This window comes from Notothenia coriiceps, unplaced genomic scaffold, assembly GCF_000735185.1.
Source record: "Notothenia coriiceps isolate Sejong01 unplaced genomic scaffold, NC01 NC01_scaffold00034933, whole genome shotgun sequence".
Classification (NCBI taxonomy): Eukaryota; Metazoa; Chordata; class Actinopteri; order Perciformes; family Nototheniidae; genus Notothenia; species Notothenia coriiceps.
In genome coordinates, this window is record NW_011367634.1 from 45,779 (window position 1) to 62,528 (window position 16,750).

The following is a 16,750-nucleotide window of genomic DNA, read 5'->3' on the forward strand; positions in this document are numbered from 1 at the left end:
CTCAAGAACAATGTTTGAAGTACTTGTTCTTTTATGGTACTTTATACCACTACACTTTTACATTTTGAATTGCTTTGCAGATTTAGATTTTTCATCCAAAATATAAATCAACTCTTTGGAGGTTAAGCTACTAGCAGTATATCTACTTTTATTAAAGCAATAATTAGAATCCAACAATTCTGAATTTAGCCATTCTCCATAATGAGTAATTTTACTTCTGGTCCTTTAAGCATATTTGGATCATAATACTTATGTACGTAAGAATAATACTAATCCAAATGCAGGACCTTTACTTGGTACAAAGCATTTCTACTTTCTACATCTCTACTCTAGTATATCGATACTTCTACCTAAGTAAATCTGAATAGCCTATTTACTCCACCAATGATGTGATTTATAGCCCACTGTTGCATTATTGATGGAAGAAGTTATCTGATCCTTCACTTAAGTAAAAGTACATATAAAACTACATTACAAGTCAAAAGCTTTCGAAAGAGTACCAGGAAATCTGAGGAATATTGTTGATTGTACGCATGTAGATGTAATTTATGACATTGACAAGCAATTTTGTAGAAACAGAATATAAAACTACTTATACATTATACTGTTCACTGCTATAATTAACATCAGTATTTAAAGCATTTGACATTAGCCTCACCTTTACCATCACCATTAAAGTGATCTGCACATTAAGGCATCAAAAACTACCCAATAATACATCGTTTTGAAATTGGCCATTGTAGAGAGAAATACTTTTACTTTGGTATTGTATGTCAATTGCAATGTTTATACTCTTGAACATTCACTTAACTAAGATTTAAATGCAGGACTTTTACATGTTTTTGTTCTACCTTGTAGTACTGCTCCCAGAAATCCTGTGGCGCCCTCGCGCGGCATAAGTCAGTTGCCATAGTTTCCTGTGTTGCTTCATGAGTAACTCTGGCTCTGTAAAGTAGCGCCATTTGTTTCCGACTTAAAATCACGTTAATTGAAAGCAGCTGTGTGAATCTCTGCACAGTGACGCACGCGAGGAGCCACGTGAAGTTGCCTTCAAATCCTGTAGGAAGAAATTATATTTGAACGGAAAATACATCAAGTAAATAACAACGGTGACTCCAAACAACGATACGTTGTTGTGTCATTTTACAGTTGTAAGTATTTTGGTGAGGACCTAGGCTGTATTGAACCTGCAAAAGAGTAGTAGTACAGTACACATATTTCCCCTTTCCTGGGAGGAAAATATATGTAATATTTCACAACAACATTTTGGAGAAAATTCCACATAATAATAAAGAAATGTCTGTAGCAGAACTCTTAGTTTATGCCCCATTACTCATTTTACAGCACTTAGAACACGTTTATCCAACTGATATCAATTTGATGATGTCATATGATAATATATTATCACTCAGACAGACCGTTTGTTTTTGTAGGACCCTTATTTTTACTTGTGATACTTATATGCAGTTTGCGTTTGGCTTACTTTGGATGGTGGACTTTTACTTGAAAGGGAGTTTTTTTAAATGGTTGTAGCCTATTCCTCTATGGCCTTGTGTACACAGAAATAAAAGCAAAAGTGTGAAAGACAAACATTAAGTCATAGAAAAGTGCAGGAGAATACACTTTATAATAAGGATGGAACTGGTAAAAATAATAGAAAAAGGATGGCATTAAACAAGCAATTAATAAATATGAGTGCAAAAATATAAAGTATAGACATTTAATTCCAAATAAACCATTTACGTTTCAGAAATAATAATAATAAAAAAATCTGACCATTTAAAAAACGTTCCCATACTAAATTAAACCTCCAGTCAAACATCCTCAAATATTTCCATCTGTCAGCTCAAAAACACGAGCTTTTTAAGGGGCACTTGAATGCACCATATCCCGCTTTCCTGGAAAACATTTGGAGCTTCTTTGGCCAGGAATAGAAAAACACGAGCACATCCAAAAGTGATGTGTGGTTAACCTGCGAAACGGGCGTGAAATGTGATTCCAAAAACTAGAAAAGGAACAAAATAATCCAAAACAAGAAAAGAAACACCACAACACACCTGCAGCTGAACGCACACTTCCACGCACCCAGTAAAGTATACAAAAGCCAAACATCTCTCCACAGACACATAAATAAACTCAGATAAAGTTGTACTAAAAGACAAAAACATGTTTATTTTCCAACCCTGAAATAAAAAATGTCTTAAAATGAGTTTATACTGTCAGATCTGGATTTAAAATGGTAGAACATGTGAGTGTGTGTTACTGGGAGGAGTCTGGAGTTCCTGTATCCAGCTGCTGTGTGTTTGGAGGATCACTGCCATCAGGCTGATCTCCGAGCAGCCTCAGAGTGAGATGAAGGGGATCCGTCGGCATCAGATATGTCACACTTTTTACAATGAAACCAGTTGGATCAACTGATGCAGAGGAGCTCAGACTAGCAGTACAATTTGAGATGAAGAGGAGAGCCTGAATACTTTTTCCACGGAACAAACCGAAGGTAGGAAAAGCCCCCTTCACTGCACCTCTGTATGCAGATGTTCCTGAAGTAATGAAAGTAATTGGGAAGTACTTGGAGAAACAAGCAGCTTCTGTACAGTAAAATCAGTGGAGACAAAAGTAATGGAAAAATATACTTCCCTGTTTTTTGTTTTTTGTTGTGATAATAGTTTCAATCAAGTTGAATGAATGGTGGTCAACATTTCTTTTGTGTTTAAATAAACCCACAGGCAACCTCTTGAGATATGTTTTGCTATTTACTGAGTGCGTTTTTGTAAGAAAGATCAAAAAGTGCTTAAACTTCATTATATGAGTACATTTTGATGATCAATTTAAATCATTTCCCAACCTTTCTTCAAGTGGAATATGCAGTCTTTCTTGGATGCTTTGTTTTATAAATATTATTCGTATTAATATATCTTCTAAAACTGACAGATGAATGGATTTGCAGGCAGCACTTTTATTTCCAGGCTTTTATGGATCAATAACTGAATCCACAAACAATTAAATTATCAAATTAGACAGTGACAGCTTCTCAAAGTGTTTCTTACTGTGATTTAAAAAAAGGTATGTCTCATTTTTTAAATGTTGATAAAAGTTCCATCTTGAAGAGAAAGAAGTTGAGAGTAGATTAGTAGTAACTTTGTCTCAACACTGAACACAAACCCTATTAATTGTACTAAACTGTGCTCAGTTTCTTATGGTCGGTTTGATGACGTGTTTTTTTCTGTTTATGAGGTCTTAAATCAAACTATTGATTAATCAAGAAAATTATTGATAACTCCATAATAAAAATAATCATTGGTTGTGGCAGTGCTTCTTACCTCTTCTTCAATCTCAAAACGCTCTTCAGTGCTGTCACTATCACAACGTCACATATGTCAGTTGGCCAAGACCCCTTGGTGTTAATTGTAATGTCAGGGTATTTAGCATAGACTTTTCAACATTCAGGTTACTCCTATAGACATTAAGGCGACATGAGAGTCTAAGATGCCGTTTATAAGTCAAACCTCAAATGATTTATTTTTAATGACTGCTACACAGCTAACCTGAGCCAAGGGAATAGCTTGTAAAAGAGGGACAGAAACAGGGGACTGAGAGGGGCCCAGCAGCTCCCCTGGGTCCCCGGGCAGATTAATCCGGTCATGGGGAACAACATGTTTAGGCGTTTCCATGGCTGCATTGTCTGCAGGTTAATTTATTCTGAGTAGATCAATCAGTAATAGTAAACAGTGAGCCTGCTGCAGCCCATTGTCAGTGTATTTATCTGATTCATACAGTACATTTGTTTTAACCTGCTTAAGGTCTGCAACTGACTGTTATTATCACTGCCAATCAACCTTTTGTAACCTTATTTTCATTATTCGATCAGTGTATTAAATGTCAGAAATGGTTGAAATTCCAACCAACAGTAAATAACTCAGACATTTAAATTACAGTGATGAGTGGTGCTAAATATAACATAGTACATTACTCAAGTACTGTTCCTATTTACAATTCTGAGGTTCTGGTTATTCACAAATTCATTCTACTTTGTACCTCTACTCCACTCCTCCACAGGATTGAGTTTAATTTGACAAATGATGATGTTTTAATGTAGTTCAACTATTATATAAAGTACTAATACAATTTGCTGCTTTTGAATTATAGCTGCTTTTGAATTATATTTTAGATTGCAGGACTTGTACTTGTAACAGAGTATTCTTACACTATCCAACAACAGAAAGCCATAAAAAACACAGAAACACAGCAACATTTGACCTTATATCTTATTTAATGAGTAAATGATTGTTGGCTGTCCACATTTGTGCATATCAATCAATGGATCAAGTAGTCTTATAATATGATGTCCTAAAAGTGCATAACCAGATTATTATTGTTTTTTAAACTGATTAATTTGGTTTTAATGTTGTTTGTTGGTCTCTGCAGGTGGTCATCATGTCTCTGTGGATGATCCTTCCCGTCAGCCTGCCTGTCTTCACCATCACTGGGATATGGGTCGTGTGAGTATACCTCAGAATTGGTGAAAATAAACGTCAACAGTTGCTCCTAAAAAGTATTTCTGTTGACAAACTTTAATCCCGGTTATCTTTACATAAGCCTTGTTAGAGAGGCTACCTATTATCCCCACTGCGGTCATGATGACCTAAACTGTCTGTACAAAGTTCATGCATTTAAAACAGTCGCTTCTTTGGAAAGAGACAGTATAACGTCCTTCTGTTTATACTACGATTGTGCCTGAGAAGAGTCACCCTTGAAATTCCTCTCGGCCTCGGTGTTCTGGTCTGCATGTCCTGTCATCTGCATCTGCTTTACTCCCATAGCAGTCACATCTGTAGCTCTGCACGACAGCAGCATACATTAGGGCTGCTTTCCATGCTGCTAATAAACTGCTCTTGTGAGTATGTACCACAAATGTGTTTTTGACAGCACACAATCAACTATGGTCAAAGATTTAATAGAGTATAGTTTTAAACAACCCTAAAGATAAGAATGACAATTTAAAAAACACACTTAGTTGCACTGTTGTTAAGATGAGGAGAAGGTTACAGCTCTTACCGTATGCTAAATACAGTGTGTAGCTAAAGCTTGCAGGCGTTAGCTTAGCTTAGCAGATTGACTTGAAACAGTGGGAAACAGGTCAACCCAGTCTCACGGCATTTCGTGTTATAGTCAAGACATTTAATCTATTGATTCGTGTTCACCAACACGGTTTTCCGCCACTGGCTCTGTGTGTGTGTGTGTGTGTTCTGAGTGTTTTTTTCCCTTTAAAAACAAGGTAGCCAACGGCCCGTCCACACGGCGGCGTGCAATTGAAGCTTCAACGCTTCTGCCCATTCACTTTGAATGGGGGGACGTCATGCTTTGCCGAACTGCATTGTGGTTCTGTCGCTTCGCTTTGCTCGCGTTGCTCGCTTCGGCGCACGCGTCGGCCATGAAAGGCCAAATAAGGCGTGTCACGGCCGACGGTGCGGGACACACCAAATTGAGTTTTGGCGACAGGGCACGCTTCGTCGTCCGACTAACACCGACGCCGATAATCAGCCTGGTGTGTCCGGGCCTTAACAAGCCCCATGAGCTTCTCGTTGTAGAGTGAAAATGGAATGCACACGCTATTTGTTGTTTTTTTATATCATGCAGTCTGTTCTTCTTCTCTCGGTTATCACGCAGTCTGTCTTCTGGTTGTTGCCTCTTTTGAATGACGAATACACACTACCGCCGCCTGTTTTTAAGGAGAGTTATTGCCACTCACGCATGCGCAGTTCGTACGTGCAACTTGGCCGTCGGCTGAAGTCTTTGCGGTGTGTTCCAGTGCGAAACATGGCCAAGACGCAGGAGACGTGAGGCGATTTTCCGTCGGGACGTGTTCTTTGGTGTTCTTTGGTGTCAGTTTGGTGTGTAAGAGGCTTAAGATGCATGCCAAGGAAGTTAAAACCATTGTAAACACATCCAGTTTCATCTTTACATTTGGAAGTATGCAGAACACTGAGGCATCATGGGATACAGAGTGAGAGTTCAGAGTGATCTGTGTGTTTAACATTGAAGGTGTTAAATGGAGATTTAAAAGAGTTTACCAGCCTCTGAAAAGCTCACAAATTAACACCGGTTTGTTTAATTTGTACACATACCAAAGTGTAATAAAAACAACTTGTGGTTTAACAGTCTCTGCTGGTTGCCTAGCAGCCTCTCAGTGACGACAACACACAGCTATGCTTGCTATTTTTAGTATTAATGTTAAACTAGGCTTAACTGCAGGTTCATTTTTACTTTATGAGAGTGGTGTTCATCTTTCTTCTTACTCTCTGCAGTAAAGCAAACAAGTGGATTTGTAAAATATTGCACTATTCTTAACTCAGCATTGGGATTAAAGATTTGTTGTCTCTTCTGTATCAAATAATATATGTTTTAAAAAGCTATCTTTTTTTTAGTCCTTCAGATCTATACCATTTAAAGCAATCTTTTTAATGAAAAGTGATCTTAAGTTGCAGTGAAAGGTTTGTCTCCTATCTCTTACACCTTATTATTGTTTAGTGTTACTTTGTGCCCAGAATAATAATTGAATCATAAAATGGAATAAATGCTTACAAGCTTTCCAAGAATTGTAGAACAATCTGTATTTTTTTATTAATATAAAGGTTATGGTTGTCTGCCAGAAGTTGTCATACATTGATATTTTATCCAGCTTTCAGCCACATCAAGAAGATTCAAATTTAATTTAATTACACATAAATCCGAAATAAATACTCAGATGTCAGAGAGAAGGGGCAGCCAATGGTTAGGCCGCTCAGCACTTGGGGGTTTTGTGCCTTGCTTAAGGTCAGAATCAGAATGAGAATATTATCCAGGGGGATTGTGGGCTTCATGGCCATCTTGGCAGTACCCTATATTTCAGTCCATGAATGTGTTGAGCTTAAGTTATCTGAGAAACAAGCCAGGACATTTTCAAAAACACTGATTTTTTAATTTTAAGTGCATTATTGACTGTTTTTTACCCACTTTAATCACTGGGTTTGCTTTGGAGTGAAGGAGACCTCTAATTCAGCTGATTGCAATAACATACTCCCGTGATCAACTACTACTTTACAATGCCACCAGAATTCGTCTTTGCCAATGTTTTTTATGAATAAACCCCTTGTGGCAGAAAATGACATATTGTGACATATAATGCCATTCCACAAAAGACCTAGACACCACAAATCTTTGGTAAATAGTTTTGCCCTGCAGCTGTTCTTGTTAAAGACACACTGACAGGCTGCACGCTACATAGCAGTTACACCATCATACACACTTCTACTGCAAATTTAAGGATGTTGAGACGTTAAGTTTATTTTCTGCTCTATGTGAATGTGTCCTTTGTCTCTCCTCTTCTTCTTCCTTTCTCTCCTCGGTGTGAATTCATTGACACAGCCTCCTTTTGTGAGAAGCCATTCACACCTTGACAAAGTGGAGGCGAGAACTTTTCACACCAGGTCTCCAAAGCTTTCCCCTGTATGAGAGGAGTCTGTAATCCCCCCCTCGCTTTGTTTTTCCGGCACGTTGACACCTGTCTTCTGGTGCCTTTGAAAGCCCTGTTGATCCAGAAACACAAATGAAGCATGAACTGCAACTAGTGAGGTTTTCATAACAGGAAACAATCAAGGAAAATCACTGTTTCTACATTTGAACCAAAACCAAGTTAATTATTTCAGACCAAAAGCTGTGATCTCCTTTCAACAAAGTTCATCACTCTTAGGTCAATCAATCAATTCTTCAGGAGCCTGTTTTGTTCTCTGTGTGTTCACTCAGTGTGTGTCTTGTCTGTGGCACAATGGGATTGTTTCATGACTTGATCTCTTACAGTTTGTCTTGATATATTTAAGCCTCAGATAACATTGATGACATCCGTGAAACAAGTCCACAGCCATGCTAGCGGCCTTGAATGTATCAAAGCTTACGTGTTGAAAATCATGTGTCAACTTTTCAAATGGCCATTTTTAAGAAAGGTTTAATTTAAGTAAAACAAATGTAACTTTTAAGTTGCTCTGGGTTGTTATTGTAGAGTGAACACATTCAAAGGATTTGAGAATCAACAGCAGCTCCTATAACGTGAGAGTGCAGGTTAAAATGGTTAAAAAACAGCCAGCTGCTTCTGCATGCACACGTATGACGAACACAAGTGGCCTCATTCTGTAAATGCTAAATTATGGTAATTAATGTGACATATGTTTTGATAGTACAAAAGTATGTTGTACTTAAATGCCCTGAAAAGCATGAATACTGCTCTATATTTTAGGTGCTTCATGTACGTGAGTGGAACAGCACTTTTTCCCAAGTGGAAGATATTTATTATTTTCTAAAGATTAATAAAGGACTGACAGTGATGTTTTAGGACTGGAGATCTTGTTTGAGCAATTGTATCAAAATTCTTCATTTTGTGTCTTCCTGTTCAGTTCTTTGACCAAAGATTCTTATTTTATTTTATTTTTACAGATATGCAATGTCCCTGTACAACCAGCATGTCTGTCCTGTCCATAACTGGTACGTAAGGCGCACGCACGCACGCACGCACGCACGCACGCACGCACGCACGCACGCACTCACTCACTCACTCACTCACTCACTCACTCACTCACTCACTCACTCACTCACTCACTCTCACACTCACACTCACACTCACACTCACACTCACACTCACACTCACACTCACACACACACACACTGCTTCATGATGTCAGTACTGGCAGTAGTGCACTTAGTGTCATGGACATTATTACTCACTAATGTGTACTGTAAGTCTTTAGGAATTTAGTTGTAATAGGACATTCAAGCAGAGAGCCAGACGAAGCCAAGAATCAGATGTAATGCTTGGAGAAGATAGAGAACAATTCAATCTTGAGAGAAAAAGTATTACACAACTGTTTTGATATTCGATTGATTTTCAAAGTCATTTTTCTTTTATCAAAACATTTTCAAAAATGCTGTTTTCAACTTCTCATATTTGGAGATTTCCTTTTTTCTCTATTTTTTTTAATCACATTAAAGTCTATATCTTTAGGTTATTGACTGACAAACATTTAAAGACATCACATTGGATACCCTTGGAGGAACTGTATTGACAGGATTTACTATTTTCCAACATTTTTTAAACTAAACAGTTAATAGATATCAATAATTAAAGTATTTAGTTGCAGTCCTTTCGTAAAAAAACTGATGCAGCGTTATTGTTCTTAATTATTTTTGCATAAAATACTTTACTTTTGCCCCAACAATTCCTAAACAGGTACATTTCTGACAGATATTTTTCCAAGGAGTTGGTTGAGACCAAAATAGGGCTGAAAGAGGGCGAATATTGGACTTACGATCATCAGCTAACCAGAAACATAACTGAAAATGAATGATCGTGTTGTCCTTTAACTGCTAAATGTGGACATGTTTGCTGACAAGTTCAATATCAACTTTAAAGATGACAATATGTCAGTGTTGAAGCTGCCAACTAGATGTGAAAACATGGTGTCCACACCAGCGTTTTCCACATCTTTGATCTATTTTGGTAGGCAAATAACTCACTTTACGTATCTTTCTGTTTCTGTGGTCAGATCAACCATAAAACACTGATTCACATCCTTGTTTCTAACACTTTTTTTCCCTCATCTACACAAAAAAGGTTGACACGAGGGGAGAGACAGACTGTGGGTGTATGAGGGGAGTTACAGTAAACTGAAGATTCAGAATGCAAACACATCAAAATGGGAGGAATCCAAACTCGAGTCAGGACAGATGAATTTAACTCCTAATAATCTGTGGAATGTGAAACTTAAACATGGATTAAATGTACCTGTGTGTAATAAAAGTACCTTCCCTGCTGGTACAGAAAACACCTAAATATGCCAAATGAAAATATGTAAGGAATCGGATTACTGTAGTTATCACATGTCAAGGTGTTTTCAAAAACCTTATCAGCAGAGATGTTTATGTCAATATCTGCCAGCCTGTTTGCAGTGCAGCTACCAAAACATTAACTTTCATATATTGATATACATACGGTAGCCGACAAGTGCAAACGCGCTAAAACTTCCATTCGGAGAAAAGCGCTGCAGCTTCAAAAGTGAATCAAATATAAAAGCACAAATGTGCTCTGATACATCGGTAAGCGTGTGTGAAGGCAAAACAACATGGTGTGTACACCAACATGGACAGCTAAGCATTTCCCTATTATTCAAGATACCTTTCACCTAACATATTTTGGGTTAATTTTCTACAGTTGTTTGCGTAGATCATGAAGAGTCATGAAGCTCCAAAAGTACATCTTAAGGCTCAAACATGAACAGACTTTACACACATTTGCTTACATTAGATCCATTATGCACCTTTGAAACTTGAAATCGGGATTTGTTTTTACTTGAGTGAACTAAAAAGATTCTAGCTTGGCTCATCATGAGTTTTTGAAAATTCATGCAACGTTCTGGCTTTGATCCTTTAATATTTTACTTTTAAATCTCGATATCTGTCAATATCTACAGATTAAAATTATTGATATGTCCCTGTGTGTGTTTGCAGGCTTTACAATGAGTCATGTGAGGAGCAGCTCCCACTACAGAGGGGTCCAGTCCTGTGCTGCACCCTGGACAACATACCACTCATCAGGTCAGTGAACCCACCTCTGCCTACGTATGTTAGTCATTCTGCTTTTGTATAACTCCTATTATATAGTACATATGTCAGTTTACTGTATGTGATCCTCAATGAACCAAACAATAGAACAGTGTTGACATCGAGACGGTGGTTAACTTTCTTGAAGCCACAATGACGAAACGAACCGAGGATGATCCTTTTTCCTCTCTCAGCATAACAATAATAATACAACAATACACATGTTGTGTGCATCATGTGGTGGCGGGTATCCACTGATGGTGAAATAGTAGCTTGCCTCACTCTGGTCTGTGGTTTTCAACCAGTTATATTTATATGGTCTGGGTTTCTTTTTTCTAACCATGCTTAGGTGCTTCACTTTTGCATTTTTGTTTACTCTTTTTTTTGTTGAAACCCAAATAGGAAATCAAGAACATTGTGTTCTACTTGGCACACAGGGCTGTGATTATGAAAAAAAAGTAGTATGAGTCATGGACAACATGTGAAATAAAAGACCTTTAAGTGGTTGCAACAGAACATTCATCAATCTTAATCTGTTGAATATTGTGCACTGATGTCATGCTATTTTTCCAGAATTAATACAGTAAGCACCATGGTTACGCTCAGGTGAAGTCAAGTTATATCTCACACAGGCTCCGCCCTCTACTGGACTTTATGGGTACTACTCTCAACCATGCTATGCGAGCACTCATACACTGAGTTTGTATAAACGTAGCCGGCCAATCAGGGTGAGCCTACCTGAATGGGCGCGCAGGCATACAGTATATAAGGCGGCCACACCTCCTGATCCTGTCATCCTTTTCTCTTCAGCGAAAGATTCAGTTCCGAATTGATTTTAAACTCCTTTCATTTGTTTTTAAAGCCCTAAATGGGCTGGCTCCGGCTTGTTTAGCAGAGCTCATCCATCGCTACACCGACTGCAAATAAACACGAGTGTGTGGGTTGTCTCGCTGATTGCAAGATGCCCCCACCTCACCAGATCAGAGCGATTATTTGACCGCAGCCTTGGCCAAATTAATAGCCTGGTCTGCGGTGTGGCCGCCTCTTGCCGTGGGGAGATCACGCCGCTTGGCACTTTCCAAAAAAGACGGTGATGATCTCCTGGGAGCCCCCGTGTCTACGGAAGTCTCTTTGGATCGATTTCATTGGTCACGTGGTCGTGGATGAGGAGTAGTCGCAGCTTGGCGTATGCTGCTTCTTGCTCATCCTCAGAGGACAGAACACTGTCCCACACTCGCCGCCCCGCTGTAACTCCAGTAAAGGAAGCAGCAGGTAGGCGCGCACACGTGAGTGGAATAAACCGCAGAAAGTGCTGTCAAAGCACTATGCGGGTTCAAAGACGCTATTGCCGGCATGCTGTTGTCAGAAAAGAAAACACACCTTGCCCGGTATAATAGCTCCGATTAATGTATTTCACCGTTGAATGTGAAACACAGCGTTAATACGAAGGCGCGCGGCCCCGTGAGAGTGGCGCGCGCATTCAGGTAGGCTCGCCCTGAATGGCCGGCTACGTTTATACGAACTCAGTGTATGAATGGTCGCATAGCATGGTTGAGAGTAGTACCCATAGAGTCCAGTAGAGGGCTCCGCCTGTGCTTATATAACTAGGGTTACAATACGTAACCCCCCATTTTTTCCCCTTCGAGCTTTGACTTGGGCATACAAAGTTAAAACTGTACACCAAAGTGTTAATCTAAGCAACAGTGTTTCTCTCAGATGCTTCACTTGAACTGCATAAATGAGTGAGTTAATGTCCAGGAAAGATTTGCATGCACTGCAACAGGATATCGGGACCTAATGTTATCAGATAAACAAGCTAGCCCCTACATCTGCCAGTAAAACATGTATTTTAAACATGAAACTGCTTTATTGAGGTTTTTTTGAAGAGAAGACTTTGAGGATAATTCCTTCTAGTAAAATCCTCTTTCATGATACACTCTGAAGGAATCCTTACCATATGAAGGCAACTAAAATGACAAATTCCCACAATCCTATGTCACTATGTCAGTAAAGTCGGTAAAGCTAGCCAAGTTATATTACTTCAGATTAAGCTGACCCTTTTATCCAAAGACTTGCAATAATTTTTTTCAACCAAAAACACTCAAATGCTAAAAAAGCATCCTGCAAGTGCATTAGCTTTCAATTAGCCAAACCATTGTAGTCGCTCAGTACAGAATTATCACTTTTTAGGCCAAGGTGCAGTTAAAATAGCAAGGTTTTCAGTCTGTGACGGAAAATGTTAAGACTTTCTGCGGTCCTAATATTAATGGGGAGCTTGTTCCACCGTTTTGGAGACAGTAGAGCAAACAGGTGTGTTTCTGTTAAAGGGCACCTTGGTCCTACTCGAGCACATGCTGGAGTGTAGGGTTTAACCATTTCCTGGATCAGGAAGGGCCTTATCCATTCATAGCATGGTAGGCCAGCAGGGGACACAGCTGGGACCGGAGCGCTTGTTGACGTCCAGTGGAAATGTACTTCTAATGTTTCTAAAGTTTTATTGGCTCATTTTAACAATGTTATCACTTACTTCTGATATTATTGCAGGTCTGCTGTAAGCTAGCTAGATGTAGCTAACCATGTCATTTCAAAGATACTGACAAAACACAGCCTGACTGCAAACAGGGACAGTTGGCCAACTTTAGAATCCTGAACGACAACAAGCGCTCCTGTCCCCGTTTCCGGTGTGATTTGAGCCTCTTACCGTGTTTTTAATTTGCAGCGTTTTTAATATGTGTTTGTAGCATTATGTTTATGCAGTGCTTTTAGTAAACCATGCGCATGGTTCATCAAATATGTAAATATTTTCCTATTGCAGTTCATGTGTTGTCAAGTTGGTGAAGATGTTTCTTCATTTGCATGTGTTTTGGAACATTTGTGTTTTAATATTTGCTTTTTTTCTGAAGCTGCAGCACTTTTCTCCGAATGGAAACATTTTGGAACGTTGTAGCACGTTTGCACCTGTCGGCCACCGTAGAATGGCTGATTATACATACAACGTTATGCAAGCGATCATTAACCTACTGGTTAAATTCATATCACACAGAATACAGTGAAGTTTGTACTTATGTTAAAAGAAAAGATAACCAGTAGGTTGTGCAGTGTTTTCCCTCTAACAGAGCTGTGTTTGGTGCTCTGGTAGCCTTGGAGCAGCTGCAGGGCAGAGTTTGGGAGATAAGCCCACACTTGCCCGCCTGAGGCCTGCAGTCTTTAACCTCCTCACCTCGACAGGAAGAAGAGCTTTTTGTTGTGTGTAGTGGATCCTGCACCGCTCTTTGAAATGTCGCCACACTGAGACACAAAATGTAAACAAGAGATAGTTGTGCTCCCTCCCTGTCTACAGCGACTCCCAGATTAATGAACAGCAGGTTTAAGATTCCCACTGTTACACACATGTTCAGCATGTCTCCAATCGTTTAATGGTGCTTTTTATCTGTGGATAGAGATCTCAGTGTCATTCTTTCCTCAACCTCCCAGCATGTTTTCCATTTATAGACATATTTTCCCTGTTTAATCTTACAAGAAAAATTTCAAAAGAAAACATGCCACGGACGAACACACATAAGGCCACGTTGCTTTCTTAGGAGTATTTCGAATGCATTCCTGCAGCACTGTAAAAAAACACAAGTCCAAAAAATAATTGGAGGAACATGGAGGTCACAGCTATAATTTTAACTCAGCAGGAACTTGATTGAACTTGCACTTTAGCCTACTGAGTGTGCAAGCTAGCCCACACTAACAACCCTCCCCCCTTCTCCTCTGTGTTTTCATTGCAGTAAATGTGGAACCCTGCCACCTGAAAGCTGCTTTTTCAGCCTCATATGCAGCACTGGATCTTTTATGGGTAAGTATCAACACACGTTTGTGCTCAGAGAAATGTAGTTTATTTTTTTGCCTCAACACACACGTTTACCCAACTTGCACTCTCGGTTAAACGGGGCTCTATGCGCTCGGGCTTGTTTTCTCAGCTGCGACGGCTCCAGCTAAGTCTCTGTTCCCCACAATCCACTGCCAGGTCCCGCCTCACTCCCCCCCCGCCCCCGCCCCCCCCCCCCATGATTTTTATGAGCTACAAGCATTCACCCACTGACTATGAGGGCACTACTCTGCTTTGTGCCAAAACTACTTTGAACATCTATTTGGGTCATTTACTTCAGGGTGGTGCATGCAGTTTCTTTTTTTATGTGCTTTTCTACATTTTCTGACAATATACCCTCTGTGAACTTTGTTCCACTGAGATTTTATAACATTGAGGTTGACAACATGGAATTTTACATTACACAGAGCAAGAATGTTGTTTCCAATGGAGCGAGGGGCTTCTCTCGGCCATGACTCTGATTTTCTGCCAAGTTTTGTATGGCCACAGATCAGACAGAACTAGTTTGTACGATGTGTTGACTGACCGCAATGGAAAACAGAGTTTGTTTTAGGGGCCACACTCGAAGATCTGATGTTATTTTATTGTGCAGTTGAACATTTTTCCGAGAATCTCTCCTGGAAAACATTCATAGTGTTTCACTCAGTTGTTTAGGAAAAGTGGCAGAAATTGTTTTAAAAAAGATGGCTGAGAGAAGTTCAAACCCTGTCTGAGATATACGACCAATAGAAAAACACTTCTGAAGAAGCATATTGGAGTTTGAAACTCCAAATGCACTTCTGCACCTTTTAAACAAAGCTTCCAAGGGTATTCTGGCATTTTTGGCAAGCAGAAGTTACAACATTGTGTACAGTGTATGCCATTCTGCTATCTGAAACAACTGGGAGCCGAAATAAAAGAGAACATATATTAGTGGGTGTTGATACCTAGTTACAAAGTGAATAACTTATTTTGGTTATTTGGTGTCTGTACAGTAGAATCCCTGTAAACATGCTCATGGCATGATGATGCACACATTCTTTAAACTATGCTGTTCTGTCACCTGAATAGGACTGTCAGCTCTAATAAAACGGTGACTGTTGTTATTATACTTAATGCTGCTAACAAAGCCTATACAAATGGTGCCGCAGTAGTATATACAAATATTTCTCAACCAAGGTTTGATAGCACAAACTTTCAAAATAGAGTTTGATACTTGTGAGTCTTGAGCCTGATCTCTGCTCACACACATTGTTGAGGAGCCATTATGGGGTTTTTGCACTCTGTTTAATATGCCTAGACCCTTAAATAACTTTTAGGGTCTTGTATTTGAACCTTGACATGTATTTAAATGTATCAGATAATGGACAGATATTGCTTTTCCTAGAAAAGGAAGATGTTTAAGTGATCATTAGATAACACGTTTTTGTCTTATTCAATGTTTATTTTTAAAAGTGCTGCCCTTGCTTTTTGATGTTGTATTAAAGCGGAACTGGGTTTGGTGGATGAATGTTGTGTGGGGTGCTGCTGATCACGTAGGCTTGTTACAGCACAATACACCGCTCTGTAAACTTCCATCAACACAACACAAGGGAAACACCGCACAATAAACCTGAGAAGAAACATTAAAATTTACAAAAAAGTGATGAGCTTTGTCTTAAAAATATCAGTAAAAGCTGCGTGCGTGCCTTTAGCCATATTATAAGCATGAGTGAAAACAGGAAAACTATTGGATAGATTACTTTAAAATTAGATAATCATGATCCCCAGAGGATGAACCCCATTGACTTCGGTGGGTGTTTCTCTTAAGACTGTTAACTTAGCATGTTAACACTCTAAACTAAGATGGTGAACATGGTAAACATTACACCTGCTAACATCAAAATGTTTCCATGTGACATGTTGCAACGCTAGCAATAGCATTAGCATTCCAAGCTGGGGTCTGCCCAGTTATATCTTACACAGGCTCCGCCCTCTACTGGACTCTATGGGTACTACCTCTCAACCATACCATGCAAGCATTCACCTACAGAGATATCTATAAACGTAGCCGGCCCCCCGGGACGGGCCTACCTGAATGCGGCCTCGCCTCCTGCCTGTCATCCTTTTCTCTTCAGCGAGCAGGATAACAACTGAGACGTATACGGAGAAAAGAAAGAAAGAATTTGAATCAAGATGGTCCATGCCAGGCCCCTTCATAAAGTTGTATCTCTTGGACATGTCTGGCTCATCGTCTGTGCTTGCTGGGGCAACACAGGACTGGTGAGGGGG

The 16,750-nt window shown here is 39.4% G+C and overlaps 1 protein-coding gene across 1 annotated transcript in view; it reads left to right on the top strand.

Moving 5' to 3' along the window:
- Nucleotides 1-2,305: 2,305 nt before the first annotated feature.
- LOC104962507 (transmembrane protein 150A-like) overlaps nucleotides 2,306-16,750 on the top strand; it is a 25,285-nt gene continuing 10,840 nt past the window's right edge. Inside the window, exons 1-5 of the mRNA XM_010790940.1 lie at nucleotides 2,306-2,497; nucleotides 4,426-4,499; nucleotides 8,467-8,514; nucleotides 10,534-10,620; nucleotides 14,400-14,467. Of these exons, the coding sequence (XP_010789242.1) occupies nucleotides 4,435-4,499; nucleotides 8,467-8,514; nucleotides 10,534-10,620; nucleotides 14,400-14,467 (268 nt within the window). The 5' untranslated portion in view covers nucleotides 2,306-2,497; nucleotides 4,426-4,434. The remainder of the gene's footprint in view (nucleotides 2,498-4,425; nucleotides 4,500-8,466; nucleotides 8,515-10,533; nucleotides 10,621-14,399; nucleotides 14,468-16,750) is intronic.